The sequence below is a fragment of the Sparus aurata genome, chromosome 6 (assembly GCF_900880675.1).
Source record: "Sparus aurata chromosome 6, fSpaAur1.1, whole genome shotgun sequence".
Lineage (NCBI taxonomy): Eukaryota > Metazoa > Chordata > Actinopteri > Spariformes > Sparidae > Sparus > Sparus aurata.
In genome coordinates this window covers 18,018,566-18,036,163 of record NC_044192.1, presented here as the reverse complement: position 1 = coordinate 18,036,163, position 17,598 = coordinate 18,018,566, and the positions used below count along the sequence as shown (strand labels likewise).

The following is a 17,598-nucleotide window of genomic DNA, read 5'->3' as shown; positions in this document are numbered from 1 at the left end:
CTTTTTATTAAGTTGTCCCCTCACCATCACTAATACAGCCCTCCAGTAGTACAGTACTCCTTGGCAAGACAAGCAGCTCCACCTATCATCGTTTCACTTTCCAAATTATATTGCAAGAAATGCAAGCAATCTTGGTGATCTTAAGAACAGCATTAGAGAACATGTAATATGTATTTTAGTCTGCGTATTTAAAAAAATAAATTTGCTTCACGAGAAGATATTTAACACTCAAGTGGTCATAGCTGAACAACATTTGGTTACTGCATCCCTTATAGAGCCAACATAATCTTTTTTATTCATTTATTTTGGTCTTTGTATGGCTTTATTGATAAGAGAGCTATGAGATATGACAGGATCCATGCTATTTTTATTCTACTTGTATTGAATCAAAATAAAATACATACAAATCAATGAGATATAATTTACTTATTTTAATGTAATTATTAATTAATCATTTATTTTTAAAGGACCTTGTTAAGCCCTAGATGGCGAAAATATGTTTTCACAATTTGGTTATGGGATAAAACATAATAACCTGCCTGTGATGTCTTTTATCCATCGCTACATTATACCATGGATTTAATAACCGCTGGGTGGCAGCAGTCCGCCTGGAGCGTCCAGTTTGCATGCATGTCAGGAATACAACGAAGAAGAATCCGCTTCGTCTCTACTGCTGCAGCAACAGAAGAAGAAGAACGTTGGTCTCCATTTATCATCAAGTCGCTGGAGCTGTCGACGGCCTGGGCGACAATTATCTAAAATAACTTCACTGAGCTCGAGGGTTCGAGCAAGCGAGGTGAGTCCTGGAGACATGAAATCTAACGTTAGGCTAATACGAGTGAAATAAGTGGTCAGCTATAGTCATCATTTCAAAGGATACTGGCTGCGCATCCGCAAGCGAACGAACTAAAGAAACCGGCTCGGTAACGTCAGTGCTAGCCAAGTTAGCTCCGATAGCCGCAGCTCGTGTGAATGGTCTTCTGCGTAGGGCTAACGTCGGTTTTAATGGTCTGTACCTCGATAAGTTAATCACCATTAGGAGGCCATAACGTTGTTTTCGCGTCCTTGAATTCCCTTTTTGTTGCAGTCCAGTCATGTTCAACTCCGGTGTAGCTTGTTTATGTTGTGGCGTAGATGTTGAAGGCCTGGTGAGGTCTATAATTAGCGGACCAGCATTAGCAATCACGCCACCCAGCGTTGCTTGCCCCCCTGGTTTGACGTATGCAGCCATCTTTTAAGAAACGTTTGCTTCACTTACCTAAATTCACACTCGTCATCTTATAAACAGTGGCTTGTATGAGCTCTAATCACTGTAATGCCCGACTGTGGAGTCACAGACCATATCTTGTCAGTTCTGTTGTGATTGATAACCCGGTCACTGCGGAGTCAAACGCGGTGTATTCATATTCCTTCCCAAAATGATGTAAACCTTTTAACCTTACTTCCAGATAAGATACTGAATCATAATGTGGGATGGACCAGGACCAGGGCCAGGGCAAGGACCGAGGGGAGGACCACCTTTTCGGTAAACAAGCATAATTCAGTCATAGGACTTAATTTAGTAGTAAGACAGAAACTTACAATTTATAGAAACTGCATCATTGTGTTTTCCTGTAATGCTAATGGGGGGTAATATGGATACATTCTGGTGTCACGAGACCTAATTTTATAATGCAGCATTGACATCTATGGTGTTGTAATGCATTTTCTGGTTATCCTACTATGTTGTTACTTAAGCCCTTGAGTGCCTCTACTAATGAACATAGTAAGCATTTTCCCATTTTCCTGCACTTTATAGCTCCCCTCCCTTTTCCCTAATGTTGGACAGATTTCTTCCATCTTGAAGTATTTATTACCATTTTACCTAATTGTAGTGTACACTATTGAGCAATTTTTAAAATTGGCTTAATATTTCCCTCCTCTATAAGGCTTAGTCATAGGCTTTGTTCTTTGTTTTTTAACATTTCAAACAAAACAGTACCTTAATGTGTAAATGTATATTCCAGTGGTGATCATCGTGGGGAAATGTTTGGCGGCAGAGATCGTCCCATGCCTGATTATAGAGGTAGAGATGGGATGAACATGGGTCCCATGGGTCATATGGGCCCAAGACCTCTAGATCTGCCACATATGGACATGAGGAGGATGGATGGGCCACCCATGAGGGGGCGTGATATGGACCCACGTGACATGCGAGGTCGAGAACCAAACAGAGATTTTTTCAGATCCGGTGAGGAGCCCGACTTCAGTCTGAGAAGGCACTATGAAACGACCATCAGAGAGAAACTGATGAATTCTTCTGGTTTCCCCGGACCAGGCAGGAACTCTGGAGACATGGGAGGTAGAGGTATGCCACCAAGGGAACCAAACAGCAGATTTATGGACATGAGAGACAGAGATTCATTGCATTTTGACATGCCACAGTTTAATAATCCCAATATGGATGGAAGAAGAGGAGGTTTTCCCATGGACAGAATAGAACGAAATGATGGATTTAGGGACATGCGTGACAGGCCCCCAATGGGTGACAATGATGGCTATGATATGGACTTACCTCCTCGTGAAAGGAGAATGATGGACACTGATCGAAGGGGAGGGCCACCTTTCAATCCAAGAGGTGGATTTGACTCTGATATGGATTTCAGAAATCGTCCATCAGCTGATTTTCGCGGTAGGGATCGATCTCCCTTAAGATTTGGAAAGAGTGATGCCCCTCCAATGGACAGGGCAAGATCAGACATGCCCTCAGACGCTGCTGGCCCTCAAAGATCAGAGTTTATTGGTGCAGAAGACTCACGAAGAGAAAGAGACTATCAAGATTCAAGTGGCAGTCCCCTTATGGATTATCGAAGTGGTGAAGAGATGACTCTTGCAGAGGAGTGGAAGACCCGTCGCAAGGACAAGATCCCTTACTCAAACTTGGGAAAAGGTATGGGAGGTGTACCGGAACCCAACTTCCCTGTGGCTTTTGGCAGAGATGTAAATGTTCGAGATCCACCACCATTTCAGGGAAGGGATAGGCCATCTGTTGAATTCCCTGGGAAAGATGTCGGCTTTCCTCATGGTGACCACTTTGGTCCTGCTATGGATCTCCCATCAGTTGGCAGCAAAGCTCCAGTAGACCGTCCACTCCCAGAAATAACTCCCCTTCCCGGCTCTCTTGGGAGAGAAAATGAGAATAAACACTGGCTTGCAGAAAGGGACCTGAAGCATAGCCAGAATAAATCAAATCGTGAAGAAAGGCCTCCTTACCATAAAGAGAAGCATCATCCCTCACATGAAATTCACGTGCCAAGTGATTGTTTTAAAGGATTGAAAGATATCCCACACAATGAAGGACCTGCCAGGGATAAAATAGGAGCAGAGCGTGATTTCCAAAGCAGCAGCACTGTACAGACAAGAGACCAAGACTACAGGGACATTGATTACAGAACAGCGTCTGGGAGAGCTTTTGATTACAAACACGAGCCACTCCAACCACCAGAGAAACTCATTAAAGAGTCTAAACCAATCACACCCTCAAAATTTAGTGAGTCTGGTTCTCAGGTAAGCGTGTTTCTATTTTAGAGCTAGTACATGTTTCCAGATTATATTTGCATTCATTTTAATACTTTTGATGTTTCATAACCAGAATTTGAATAAATATTTCTGTGAAAGGATCAAGATTACAGGAGTGCTTCAGTGGAGGACAAAGTTTCCAATACAATATCCATAATTGGTATTCCAAAGACTGCCACAATGGAGCAGGTAATAATCAAATATAAAAGCAATTTTATGTTGTTAATTATGATTACCAGACTGTGTATTGGTTGGCATGGTTATTCATGGCATTACATTAAATTGTATTAATATTTCCTCTTGCAGATTCTTGGGGCCTTTGCAGACCGTGATGGTGTGCCAATGCAGGGGATGAAAATCAAAAATGTTGTGCCAGGTAAGAACTAAGTTTCTTTGTGGAGCTGTTTGGGGCAGTCGATTGCTACCATGTCCTTCGACATTTCGCTTTTACGACATTCGAAATGCCGCATTCTTTCTTTTTTACATTCTTTGTTGCTTTTGTTGTTGGGTGTTTCTGTGTGAACTCCCTCAATAAAGATGGAAAGGGGGGTGGGGGGGAAGTCATGTCTTCCATCACGTCTGAGGATGTGGATCATTGTTGGCAATTAGAAGATTTGCCAAGGATTCAATATAAGGAGCATTGAAGAGTGATATTAAATGTCACAAAACATCTGTGACAAGTGACTCACTGAATGTGTCCTTCAGGGACACTTTACTTAAAAAACCCAGGAAAAACGTCAACAAACCTGAAATGGAGACTGCCTTGGTAGTGCTTTGTTCATCCTGCTGATCTAAACATCGGCTTTAGAGTGAAAGTTTTCCACAGCGGATTGCTGTGCATGTTGTTATAGATGATGCCAAACCTTTTGGTCAAGATTATGTCTCAAAATGTGTCAAAATGTCCCTAACTGAAAGAAATATGAGATGTCTTTGCCTTTTTATTTTTATCTAAAATCGAGAAGCACATTTTTTCCGTCTCCATGGTGCGCATCACGTAGTCGCTCGCTGCTACCGGTCTGGAATATCTGTCTCTTAAGGCTTGGCTTTATCAAAGCCTTTCTAGGCAAAATCTGATATGACATCAGTCATGTGAAGACTAAATAGAGAGAAGCGTAAACAAAATGTGTGTTTTCCTGAAAAAGGTATGTGTGTCAGTTAAGGTGTAAACATTCGCTCTCACTGTTCTCGATGTATTCACGAACTGCTGTCTTTTATGTTGTAGTGGGTGACTGTCATTACTGGCATTGACTAACAAAAAACCCATCTGTATTTCAAATGCTGTCCCCAGGTTACAGCTACGATACGGCCTATGTGGAGTTTTTAAACCTCGAGGATGCAGTCCACTTCATGGAGTCCAACAAGGTGGCCCATCCTCGTCGCTCTACGAAGGCCGTCTCTCCCATCAGGATTATGAGGGGTTGAGAGGGCATTTAGTAGATGGGGAGGGACAGAACCTGGGAAGGGGTTGCTGTTGCTTTTAGTGAACTTACTTGGTTAAGGAGGTGAAAATGTCAATAGTTGACATTTCTAAATGCTAATATTTTAAACCTAAACTGTTTGTCCTAATCTGAATTAAATTATACAAGGCCATGATAGAACATCAAGTTACTTGTTTAGCACTTAAAATATGTAATAATATTTAACTGTGTAAGTGCACAGGCATACAATAAGTTTCCTACTAGTCCAAATGTTCAGATTTTAACCACAAAATGTCTCACCCTCGGATGGATTTATCCAAAAAATCTCAGATATTAGTTGGAAAAAATCTGCCCTCTTGGGATTTAATGTCTTTTATGATGATACTCATGGTACTGTTTGTAGCCAGAATTTCCAGTGTATGGAACGATTGAAGGAGCACACTTTTAAGTATTCAAGCCTCAGAAAGTATTGGTTTCCTTATTACTTGGTACATCTCGCAAAAAACATACACTTGTCAAGGAAGCAACTGCCGTTTTGAACACTTTTCTTACTTGCCGAAAGCAGCCTGGAATGGCTGGTTGTTGGGGTGTGTTGTCTCGGGTTCAGCTGACCCAGAATTCCATTTGAGAAAATGGATTTGTGAGATTGGAGACATAGCCGGTACCTAAACACAATTAAGCAACGCTGGAAAATCATATCTTTATTCAGCACTATCATGATGTAAACAGCAGTGACGTGAATCTAATGGATGTGATGTAATTGATTGGCCATCACAGCACCTTGCCAGAGAATGGCACACTGTGGTACAGCAAATGTTGCTCCAGGTACATCTTTTTTGCCAGATGACTGTGCATTTTTGCTGGGACCCTGCTGTGCTGCTGGACTACCCTGTTTGATTTGAATGAGATGGCTGGGTGAAGTCGGTCTACATGCGCCTTATTACTAGCCCTTAAACACAGCCTGTCTAAAGTGGGAATGTTATGCCATTTGTCAGCTTTGCTGTTATGTGTAAATGTACAAAGACGGAATGCAGGGTCATTGTAGCGCCTCTGAGCCGACAGTCGAGGTATCAAATCTGGATCGGTGACTGTGTCATAAGAGTGGACTGGTGAGCTGACAGGAAAGGGGGGCTGAGTTTTGACAGTGTGTTAAGTGTGTGATCCACCAAAGCTAGCGGCTAGAAGCACGAAATCGCTAACTCAGAGAAGAACAGCAGTCAGAAATGTCTACAAATTTGGGAGACAATAAGCTCTTCACCCACCAAGCAAAAGGTGTGATCAACCACCATGTAAAGGGGATGGTAAATTAGTGTTATTGCTGTTATGCCATTGTTTAAAAAGTGCTGCCAATGCTTATCTAAAACTGTACAGAGGGCGGCATTGTTGGTCTACCTCTTTTGTGCAAACTGAAATATCTTGAATGCTATTGGCTGCATTGCTGTGAAATTTTGTACAGATAATCATTGTCCCCAGAAGAATTAAATCCCCTTTGCTTTGGTGATCGCACAACTTTTCTTCTTGTGCGCTTTGTATTTTAGTGAAATGTCTCATCAAATTCTGGATGGGTTCTTGTAAAATTAGGTACTATATTCATGGTACCCTGAGGATTAATCTGAGTAACTTTCACTTGACCCTTTTAATCCAGAGTCACCAGCAGGTCAAACATGTAATTTAGCCAGTGAATTATCTCAACCTCTAGTCAGTGGATTTATCAAAATTTTCTTGGACCCCAGTGGATAAATTGGAGTATCATTGATGCCCTCATATTTCTTCCTGCAAAATGAGGTTGAATCTGCTGTTGAGTGTGAAATGACTCAAACTGGATGGATAATAATAGTGCTCTCTGTACGCTTTCTTGATCCCCTTTCAGAGCAAAATTTGAATTTGTCGATTACGTTGGTTCATTTTTTTTTTAACAGTTTATCTATTGAACTTCTTGGCTTTTTTGAGAATGAGCATTACAGCCTCACAAAACTCCTTGTGTGGCTGCTGACTTTCAAGCCGTATTCACACATGTACTGCTATTCTGAACTTTTCCAGACATTACCCGGATGAGCTGTGTCAATGCAAATGTCTGAATCGGTTGAAACACACATAACCTGCTAGCTCCTGAGTACTTTTTCTTTCTGCTCTTGATATTGTGGTTAGGTCCCCAGCATATGTAGTATTGATATCGGCGCAAAAAAAGCTATCATTACGGATGAATCCTCCACCCTGCCTGGGTCTTGCCTAAACCAAAGGAATGTTTCCAGTAGATGAGAATGCGTCTGACACGGACAATCTTCTGTTGGGTGATACATGTGTGAAGGGCAACTCTGGATAATGTCTGAACCGAATTCCCAGACATTGTCTGAAGTTCACATAAGAAAACGGCTTTAGGCTTCTGTGGCAGTCCTTCTCTGGCATTATTGCTTTACCAGTTCAAGTCATTTTCAATCATCTGTGACTTTCCTGAAGAGTCTATGTCCTCTTGATCGTATTCTCTTGAACTCATCGTCATGCATTTTGGGCAACAGGATTTCTACTCTTTGAATTGCTAAGAGCAATTTGTGAATGAACTTCTTCAAATCTTGACACAACAAGAGTCTTCAACACTGGGAAGGACTGATGTGCTTTGGTCATGTCTGTAAAACTATACTCTTGGATAGCCATAGGGGGATATTATTGAACAATTGATTGTTTGTAGATCTTTTAGCAACTTACAATCGTCTTGGACGTCGCTAAGCCCAGAAGGCAGATATGGCGCCCATGCAAGATAGTGTCAGGGGAACTAGTTTTGGTAGTGGAAAGGCTAACCCTTGTATTAAAATGGCTATCCCTTCAAAATCACTGCACAAGAAAAGGTAATCAATCGCTGCTAACTTGTTCATACCTTTGCTACTTTCTGCATACAGGTTGCTAGCTTGGACATGATGGTTGTTGTTGTTCTCCCTTAGAGGAAGTAAGTGCATGAACAGGGTAAATCTAGTGAGTCTATTAGAACTATATAGTCGCCACCTTTCTCAAGGTAGTTGGGATCAGTTAAATTGTTGCTGAAGTTTAAAGCAGTTTATTGTTTGTCTCTGCTATTTCCGTTGTAAGAACATTTGGTTGCACAATCCAGAATCCAATTCTACAATCCACAATCCTAGCCACTTGGGAGCTAACATTGGTTTGAAAGGATTTTTTTTTCTTTGTGCTTCATGGTATGGCTTTATGAATGGGTAAATGGTTAATTCTTTTTGCTGCAAGTGAGGGACTCCACTGTGGATTTGAACCCATTTTTGAGAAGCATTACTTGCATCAGAATTGTTCATGTCAAACACAGTGCTACTTTGAATCAGCTCATTTCTTATAGTACTGAAATCTGATCTTGGAAATGGGGTATTTACAATTATATTATTGATTTTTACATCTTGCTTACTGAGAACGTGGCTCATATTTGGCACCATGGAGTTCTGGTGTGTTGTTGTGGACCTCTATCCGCATGTATTTTCAGAATTGGTTGATTGCTTTTACGCTCTTAAGTTGTGAGGATTTGGTACTTTTCTTGGTATTGTGTGACAGTGAACTGCATAACTTTTGGTTTTGGTCATACAAAACAAGCAATTTTTAGAAGTTACCTTAGGCTTAGGAAATTGTTATGGGCCCTTTTCACTCGTTCCTGACAACCAATTACTTGATCAATTGATAGAATAATCTGCAGATTAGTCGATAGTTAAAATAATGTTGCTGCCCTATTTGTAGTTCACTTTTAAACTTCTCTATGTGAATCATGATCCTCGACTCGGGCTTTGCACACCACCCTAAGTGTCCGCCCGTTTTATCCTGAGGGGGGCTTAACCTGCCAGAGTGCATGTTGAGTGTCATTGGTATTAAGAAATGTCGCCTATGTTGAACAATGCTGATTAATCATTTCTGTTCTTTTTTCAGGGGTCCCTAAAGGTTGGCACTAGAACGACTTCCATGAAGTACATCCAGCCGGACGAGCGTGGAAGTCTTCATGTGAGTGTAGTGACAGAACCTAGAAATTCATAAACAAAAGCTATCATTTTAAAGAGGTCATATTATGCTAATATTCAGGTTCATACTTATATTAGGGGGTTTAAGTAGAATAGGTTTAAAAACTTGCATTTTCCAAAAACATTTCATATGGTGCATTGTTGCAACTCCCCTTTACACACTGTGTCTTAAATGCTCCGTTTTAGCTATGGAGTGAGACATCTTGCCTCTGTTCAATCTCTGATGAGGGTTGCAGATGCACATTACGTAATGGGCAGGATATAACCAATCGGAGGCAGAGTAGTGCAGGTCATGCCAAGGTATGGTATGAGTTGGTGTAGAAAAAGAATAACACAGCTACAGCTGGTTATCATGCTGTACAATTCAACAAAATATACTATTCTTGATAAACAAAACAAAGCTGAAGGACAAGTTGCTACTAATGACTGTTCCCAGTCAAGGGCTCCTAACCTAGTTTAAAAAAGTCCCTGCACCTGAATTTATAGTTTCCATTCACCATGTACAGTATTACTCTTACATATTGTTGACTATACCACAGTTAAAGTAACATGACCGTACCTTCTCATCACTGTGAATCAGGAGTCGGATCACAAAGTACCTCAACATCAGGAGCCCCAGTTGCCCAGAAAAGATGTACCTATAGAAGAGGTGAAGACCAATCAGAATGGGTCAGATCCAAAACGCCCTATGGAGCCATTGCCCCATAACCAGTGGCAGCGTAGCTCTGACCTGACTCCAGAGGCCTGGCAGCAGCAGGTGGACCAACAGCTCCAACAGCAAGAAGCTGAGCAGCACGCAGAGTCTTGGGGCAACCGCACCCATCCTCATCCCAATACACGCCAATCTGACGCTGTCTTTAAAGACAGCAAAAGTATGTTGATTTAAGATGATTCAAATGTTCTCTTAAACACCAGCTGTCCAATCATTTATCAGAATCATAACCCAGTTGGGTAAACCTTTTCTGTTGTGTCAATTTACAGCCATGATAATAAAAAATGTGAAGCCCACCACCACAGTAGAGACTATCCTGAAAGCCTTGGATCCTTTTGCATATCTGGATGAAAGAAATGTTCGTCTTGTTAAGGCCAAGCCACCAGGAGCCAAGTGCTTCTGCTTTGTTGATATGGACTCCCATGAGGTACTTAAAAAATATAAATGCACATACTTTGCTTTTAACATTTCATGTTATATCAGAGCCAGTGTTGTCTCTGTCCAGCTTCCCTGTGATTTTTCAGGACTAACCACTGTGTCTTCTTTTATAGCAAGTGACACGTTTGGTTGAGCTCCTCACTAAACCCAGACCCCTTTATATCGATGGAGTCAGAGTTTATGCTGAGGTCGCAAAACCTCTCAAAAACCAGAAGTAAGTCATAACACTGTCAGTCATTCTAAGTGAGTTACACATGCTCAACAGTACTGATGCAAAACGAAAGTAGTGGCAGTCTGCTGGCTTTTAGCTAGCAAGTAGGAGTGTGCTAATGGCTGCTAGCAGTGGTTAGCTTGCTTTAGCAACAAGTTGAATTCCCTTAATCCCCTTGGTGCTTTAACTGGGTTAACTAGTTAATGACAGCTACAGATAGTAGTTATTCTTGTGATATGCTGCTTGGAGTATGGATTCATCAGGCAGCCAGATCTTGCATATTGCACCTTTTTAATTACATCTTAATGACAAGTGCAAATTGCACCACTTAAGTTAGGGGGAAGAAGACAACAATCTGAGTCATAGTGGTGTCACGATGACTGTCAAAACTAAGCACACTTGAGAGTTTAATCTCATGCCAACACATACATTTAATTAGTTTCTTTAAGTCTGATGATTAGTGCTGCTATAACATGTTTTGTTGTCTTGGTCAGTGTCCGACTGTCATAATAGAGCCGTCTCAAACAATGTCAAATTTGCATAAAAAATTAGTCTTACTCACGATGCTTGAAATACAGTGATACTGTATTTTCTGGTCAGTCTAACAGAGAATCTCCTCATTTTTTCCTGATTTCCTTATTTTCTGTCTGTTTTCAGTTTCAGAAGAGACTTTGACAAACCAAACAGTTCCATCCTTGGGTTCCCACCAGAGGCCAGCACAACAGGGGTAAGCTGTGGTCTTTGAGCTGTATTGTTGTACACAGTTGGATGGTGAGACTTCTCAGATGACCTGTGATCTTTGTCATTTCAGCCCCAGCAGTACCCACAACCTCCACAGTACTTGCATCCTGTGCCGCCACCTGCTGGTGTCCCTGCTGGAATGCAAGGTGAGACACATATTCTGGTATCATGATCCTTGAGCACTGCTGGTTATGATTAAACTTGAGCATAAATGTGTTGTAAGTAGTCGCACCATTTGTGTCACTAGGTGATTTGATGAGCGGCAGCACCAACCCTGCTCTGTCATCAGACCCCAGCACTGGACAGGTAGGCTACAAAGCAAAAGGGCGAAGCAGTAGATATGTTGTTGCAAAGCTTGGTGGTAAACTGAATATCTCCATAGGGAGTTGGCTACAATGACACTCCAGCTGTGAATCCGTCATACCCGGCCGGTGGACCCCATGTGCCCACAGAAGCAGCTGGGATGACTGTCGGCGTAGACGGGTCACAGGCCTATGTCTATGGTAATTATCAAACCATGCTTCACGTCTCCAAGTGTCAATCATCAGTCCCTATAGTTATAATAATGTGAATGACTTATCGATGTGTTTAATACCTCCAGGCTCTGAGATTCCAGACATGACCAACTACTTATACGATGCCACATCAGGCTTCTACTACGATCCTGAGACGACGCTTTACTATGACCCTGGCTCAAGAGTAAGAATACAAGAATACAGCACTTTGTCTGATTCATGAGCGCTTAAAAGTTTTGCTAAATGCTATTTCTCTCACAGAGAATATTAAAGACTGTACAGTTAGTAAACATTTACCTAGAAGTAAATGTACATTGAGTGTTCAAGCCTGTGAGAAAATTGAAGATAAGAGTTGATAATCATTGTTTCATTTCACAACTAAAAGACATGCACTCAGTATATTTGAATAATTTCTTACCAAGAGGACAAACAGGTTAAGCTTACCTATGCACTGAGTAGCCAGCGTAAGCGTGTCTTATAATGAGTGGTTTTGGTTATCATTTCTCCTTTTCTGTGCGTAGTACTTCTACAATGCTCAATCTCAAGAATACCTGTACTGGGATGGTGCATCAAAGACCTACATCCCAGTTCCTGGAGGGAACCCTGTAGAGGCCCAACCTGGGGCGATGACTGCTGAAGACCAGGCCATCCTTGCCAACCCAGCAGCAGATGCTCCTCTGGAAATGAAGCCACTGGTGCCTCCCCTCCCTGGAGGAGCTCCGGCACCGTTCACCATTTCTGCTACCGGCTCTGCTGGGGAGCCCGCCCCGACTTCTACAGGAACTCCAGAGAAAAAAGAGGACGATGACGCTGCTAAAAAAGACAAAGATGAGAAGCCAAGAAGTCTCGCTGCTGTCAAGGTAGCATTTCATTTACTATAGCACACCACAATATGTGAAATACAGATGGGCGGAGAGGAGATGGTTAAGAAATGTCTTGCTGTTTGCAGATCATGAAAGATATGGAGCGCTGGGCGAAGATCCAGAACCGTCAAAAGGAAAGTGTTCGTGCCGCATCGCCATTGCTGAAGGGTGGAATGGATGATGACAGGAGGCAATCCAAGTCCGCTGATGCCGGTTTCGCTATCTTTGAGAGGAAGGTTAGGGACTCGCCTCCAGCAACCTCACATTATAACTCTTCTGCACATAAATCTTTACAGTGAATGGAGCTTCAAAAGGAATTAATTTATTGGATCTTGTAATTAATTTTGGCTTGTTCTTTGTCTACATCCTTAGATCTCAGGTGCAGATGATCTTTTTAAGAAGCCTCTTGCTCCTCCTAAGAAAGATGAAAAGTCAAAGGTGAGGGCACCATCTTCAAAACACTTAATCAAGTGGATAGATCAGTGTTTTATCAAACTTAATTTTTCAGATGATTGAGAATTTTTGAAATATTTGTCTGCTTTCTCAGCGTCCCATGGGCTCCTTAGGTATGCTGGCATCAGACTATGCTGCTGGAAGTGATGAAGAGGTGGAAGAAGATAAGGAAGAGGCAGCTAGAAGCGGTCTGGGCAACCAGTCTGAAGAAAAAGACAACAAGCTTACTGACTGGAAGAAGATGGCCTGCCTGCTGTGTAGGAGACAGTTCCCAAACAAGGACGCTTTGATCCGCCACCAGCAGCTTTCTGACCTGCACAAAGTACTTACTTTAAACCTTTGTATAAACAGTAGCTGGCAGTGACCCTGTAAGTATAGCCTCTAATCTTGGATGTTCTGTCTCAACAGCAAAATATGGAGATCCACCTTAAGATCAAGAGGTCTAAGAAGGAGCTAGAGGCACTGGAGAACCAGGAAAAAGAAGTAAGTGAAAATGAGGAGTAGAGAAAAAATGTTGAGCTAGGTATCGTGTCAACAGTTGATGGCTAAAGACGGAATTTGCCCTCAACAGCTAAGTGCCAGAGAAGGTCCCAGGTCTCCAGAACAGAAAAGAAGAAAACACCATCACCAACAGCCACAGCATCATAATACCTGGGCTGGGGGCTCCAGGTAGGTGTTACTGAAATGGAAAACAAATCAAGTGGTTTTATTACATGCATGTCTGCCTAAACTGTTTGTTCTCTGTGCTCAGGGAGATGAATAAAGTCAGTGAAAGACCTGGCTTAGGAGCTGAACCTGCCCCGGTAGGTGTGAAGTTTTATTTCACAGCAAAATTTCTTGCGTTTTCATTCTTGTCAGTGTATTAAACCTTTCGTTTCACTGTCTCTTCTGCAGAGGAAAAAGAAAGAGCCTGTGGTGTGGGACCACGCCTCCTACAAACAAGCTGTACGCAAAGCCATGTTTGCACGCTTCAAGGAACTTGAGTGATCTTATCTGAACACCTCCTCACTTTGATATGTGAAATGTTAATACGACACGCTCGGCATGAGAAATCCCTTTAACTGTCTTCACTGTTTCTCTGCCATGGACACCTGAACACCAGAGGCTCAGTTTTCTATACTGAAATGAAGCGAAAACTGACATCTCTTTATCACATCACAAGGCTACAGCTAAAAGAAGTCAAAAATATGTTGTACAGAAAGTGTTAATTCATGCTGTTGTTTTGAGTATTTTTGCCCATGTTTTATGTGTGGCCTGTATGTAGAATTTGTGAAACATGTCCAGGATGTCTTTTTTTAAATGACAGTCAGACCGGCCACACTTAACATTTTGTTTTAAAATTGAAGAGTTTTTACATTTTCATTTTCATGGGTCGGAATTGCTATATATGTGAACACTTTTAGGTAAAAAAAAAAAAAGATTATGGACAAACTTCTCTGCTTCAGAAGTGTTTATTTATGTTTTGATGTTGTTAAAACAATGTGCTTTACAAGAAACCCACCTGTCTGCATTGGGAGAGTTCTGTACTTGCATTTTCTGACCACTAGGTGGCAGCAACGCACCATGTTTCATTCTGTGTCTATGGTGAGGTATCCAAGCAAGAACATGGGATCAAATCATCAGTATTAGTGTTGTATAGCAGTGTTTGCCAAGTTAAAGAAAACAATATGATACATTCAAGTGGATGCATACATATGCAGTTAGGATAATGCACCGTCAGCCATTGATGGGATTTAATTTCTCAGATGATGTAGCATTTGGGCACTGCAAGAGTTAGAACATGAATCCTCCCCCATGACCTTTACTGATATGAAGGAACCAGCCCTCACCCTCCTTATGGTAGTGGTTCAGTGAATGTCGAGGATTGCTCATGTTCAGTACGCTGACATACAAGCTCCTCTGAGAGCAGGAACACTGGGGAGCCTGCAGTCAATGACAAACAGCAGGAACACTCTGGAGAGAGAGCGAGGGAGCCAACACCTTTTATATCTGTGCAAGATGAAATCACGATTCCTGCTGTACTTCTGGACAGCACCCTAATGAGGAAAACGAGGACAGAGCAAATAAATCTGATATGTTTACCAACAGGTAGCTTGGATTTCACTTCAAGGTGAATGTATTTTATAGTGACTGACAGGACATGGAGTCTCTCTGAGGACAGAGAGCAACATGGAACCAAAGCGTCACAATTCAGTGTAAACCATGTTTTGTGGCTTGGCATTAAAACACAGGAAAGCAAACAGAACCACAGTGATTATCTCAGGTTTACAAGTTTTTTGCAGTGAAATCCTGACACACTGGCCTGCCGTAGCTTTGGCTTTTCGACTTTAGAAACATTAAGAGGGTAGTGTTTTTATCTTGGTTCTATGTAGTGGAACCTAGTGGAATCTATTTTAAATAAAAAGCCTGAACAAAGGGTTGAAAATGGAAACTCCAGCCTGCTCTCATCAGGGTGGACCATCCCTCTTTATGTGAACTTGCATCTAAATCACATTGTCTTAAGTTTGCTGCATGCTTCTCTACAACACACCCTTCCCTGCGGAGGGGAAAACATTTTTCTTGTATTGTGTTTAAACTTGTCCTGCTCATTTAAAGTTCGTGTGTCTGTGCTCCTTTACAGACTTTTAATTATTGTATCTGTCATTCCCGCTGATTCAGGCCAAAAATAGTCATCAACATTTCCCACAACCTTCCCCACACACTTACGAAGTCGTGGAAAGTCTTTAGTGAATATCATGCCATATCTTTCTTCAGTTAGACCACACAGGTTATATCAGACGAGCCAATGTGTTCACTGCAGCATCTTTCATGTTGAATTATGCCTGTGCTGTAATTTGAGCAGACTTTGCAGTGATGCGGATTACATTCATTACCATAAAAAGGGAAAACAACCCTACATATTTGTCTTTAAAGCGTTTCAGTGTTCATTGTATTTCCATGTGTCCTTGAAATAATGGATTGCTTGCATGTCTGCCGAAACCCCAAGGCTCCCCTCACATCTTTAGATCTTTAAAATTACTTCCATATTTGCTGTTTTTTTTTTTTTTTTTTTTTCCCTCAGTCCATCCTGCTGGTAGGTTGAAATGATCACAGTTTAATTTCATGTAGGGTCAGTACATCCTGTGACATCAGTCAAATGAATACATTTCCAGAGCAACAGATCGAGCCACACTATCTGTGTATTTGCATATAAATAGAGTATTTATGACCAGGATTCATGTGGACTTTCATGTATTTTATTGACATCGCCTTTCAAGACCTGGACTATAAATTGAATAACTGTTTGATCGTACCGGGGAATAAAATACAAATTTCAGATTACAGCTTCAGGTGGAGCACAAACTGCCATATGATAATGAAAAGGTTAATGTACCAGCCAGCTCCTATAAAATACAATTGTGTAACATAGTATCAGCATAATGATTTACATCTCAAATCAGGTGAGGGATTGGCTGGCATTTCCCTTTTTTTTTTCTCCCCCAAATGGCAGAGGGGAAGTCATTTGGAGGAGGAATCTCTGCCTATTTTCTGTTATTTCATGTGAACTAATTTCCATCCCTCTCTTCTCCATTCTGTCAAAAGACCCCAAAGACGTCCCCCCCCCCCCCCCCCCCAGCTCCCCGTGACAGATGTCGCCCTAACAGTCTACGGAACGAAAATGAATGTGCAGTTAGTCTGAGAGGCCAAACAGAAAGGTATAGGGCACGGAGAGCTTCTGCCTTCAGTGTGTCGTCGTCCCCCCTCCCTCCCCCAGTGCATGTGTGAAGAAGAGCTTTCAGGCAGAGTGAATGGCAGGAAAAGGTGGACAGGGGGGCCAATTATCCCAGCTGGACGGCTCTTAGCAGCAGGCGGGTGGAGCTGGAGCAGCAGTCTGGGGACGAGACGGAAGAAGAACACAGTCAGCAGGACTGTCAGATGTTTGTGAAGTGCTGTCAGTCCACGGAGGCGAGAGGAGCAGGAAATTATTGCTTTTAATGGCAGTCTGACACCAAGCTGTTGGACACAAGATGCTCTAAATGCTGAAAATAAACATCCCAAATTCTTCCAAGGCTTGTGTATATTTGAGGGTTTTTTGTAACATCCGTCCAACAGACAAATATTTCACCAGACACCGTCTAGTTTTTCCAGTGTACTTTTCCGTGTTTTGAAGAGCTGATCTCTGCAAGAAATTAAATCCATGTAGCATTAAAGATGAAATGGATTATTTTTTTCAGTGCGCCTACGTGTAGGACGACTGTGCGGTTGTCTCAAAATCTCCCCCTTTGTCCGTTTATGACATATGATCAAAAACGCATCCCATGTAGAGGGACTCCCCTTAAGGAGTAGCATGTGTTTGTGGTCACCCCCGTGCAAACAGAGGAGACCGTACCATCACAGGCTCGCGGGAAAAATCATGCTTGTCTGAGCAATTTCACCATCTGGCCCTATCCTTTCAAGTGTAAATTGAAAAATGATGTCTGTTATTGATTGCTAATCTGTAACATCATCTTGAAAACGTCCTCGTGACTGTCAGGCGCGGGACGTACTTCAGAGCACAGCTCATGTCGGGAACATTTGGAGAAAAAACAATTCCACTGGCAGCCCTGTCACTGAGAACATTATGGACACTCAAAACATTTGGAAATGATGTCATGGTTCTGCACTCCAGCACTGATGGAGAAACGACAGCAACGATAGCACTATGTTAA

The 17,598-nt window shown here is 42.0% G+C and overlaps 1 protein-coding gene across 2 annotated transcripts; it reads left to right on the top strand.

Moving 5' to 3' along the window:
* The first annotated feature begins 644 nt into the window (after nucleotides 1-644).
* rbm6 (RNA binding motif protein 6) lies at nucleotides 645-15,822 on the top strand. Of its 2 annotated transcripts, none has more exons than XM_030419322.1 (23): nucleotides 645-796; nucleotides 1,449-1,525; nucleotides 2,007-3,546; nucleotides 3,658-3,747; nucleotides 3,865-3,934; nucleotides 4,847-4,920; nucleotides 8,889-8,960; nucleotides 9,558-9,849; nucleotides 9,959-10,116; nucleotides 10,241-10,341; nucleotides 10,996-11,065; nucleotides 11,150-11,225; nucleotides 11,327-11,385; nucleotides 11,462-11,582; nucleotides 11,681-11,778; nucleotides 12,116-12,454; nucleotides 12,544-12,693; nucleotides 12,830-12,895; nucleotides 13,005-13,232; nucleotides 13,319-13,393; nucleotides 13,482-13,579; nucleotides 13,662-13,713; nucleotides 13,805-15,822. In XM_030419322.1, exons 2-23 carry the CDS (start codon nucleotides 1,467-1,469, stop codon nucleotides 13,895-13,897), a joined length of 3,981 nt encoding a protein of 1,326 aa, XP_030275182.1. In that variant the 5' UTR covers nucleotides 645-796; nucleotides 1,449-1,466; the 3' UTR covers nucleotides 13,898-15,822. The 2 variants fall into 2 exon arrangements, with proteins under 2 accessions (XP_030275182.1, XP_030275180.1); XM_030419320.1 differs by having other exon boundaries at nucleotides 11,306-11,385.
* Nucleotides 15,823-17,598: the final 1,776 nt, after the last annotated feature.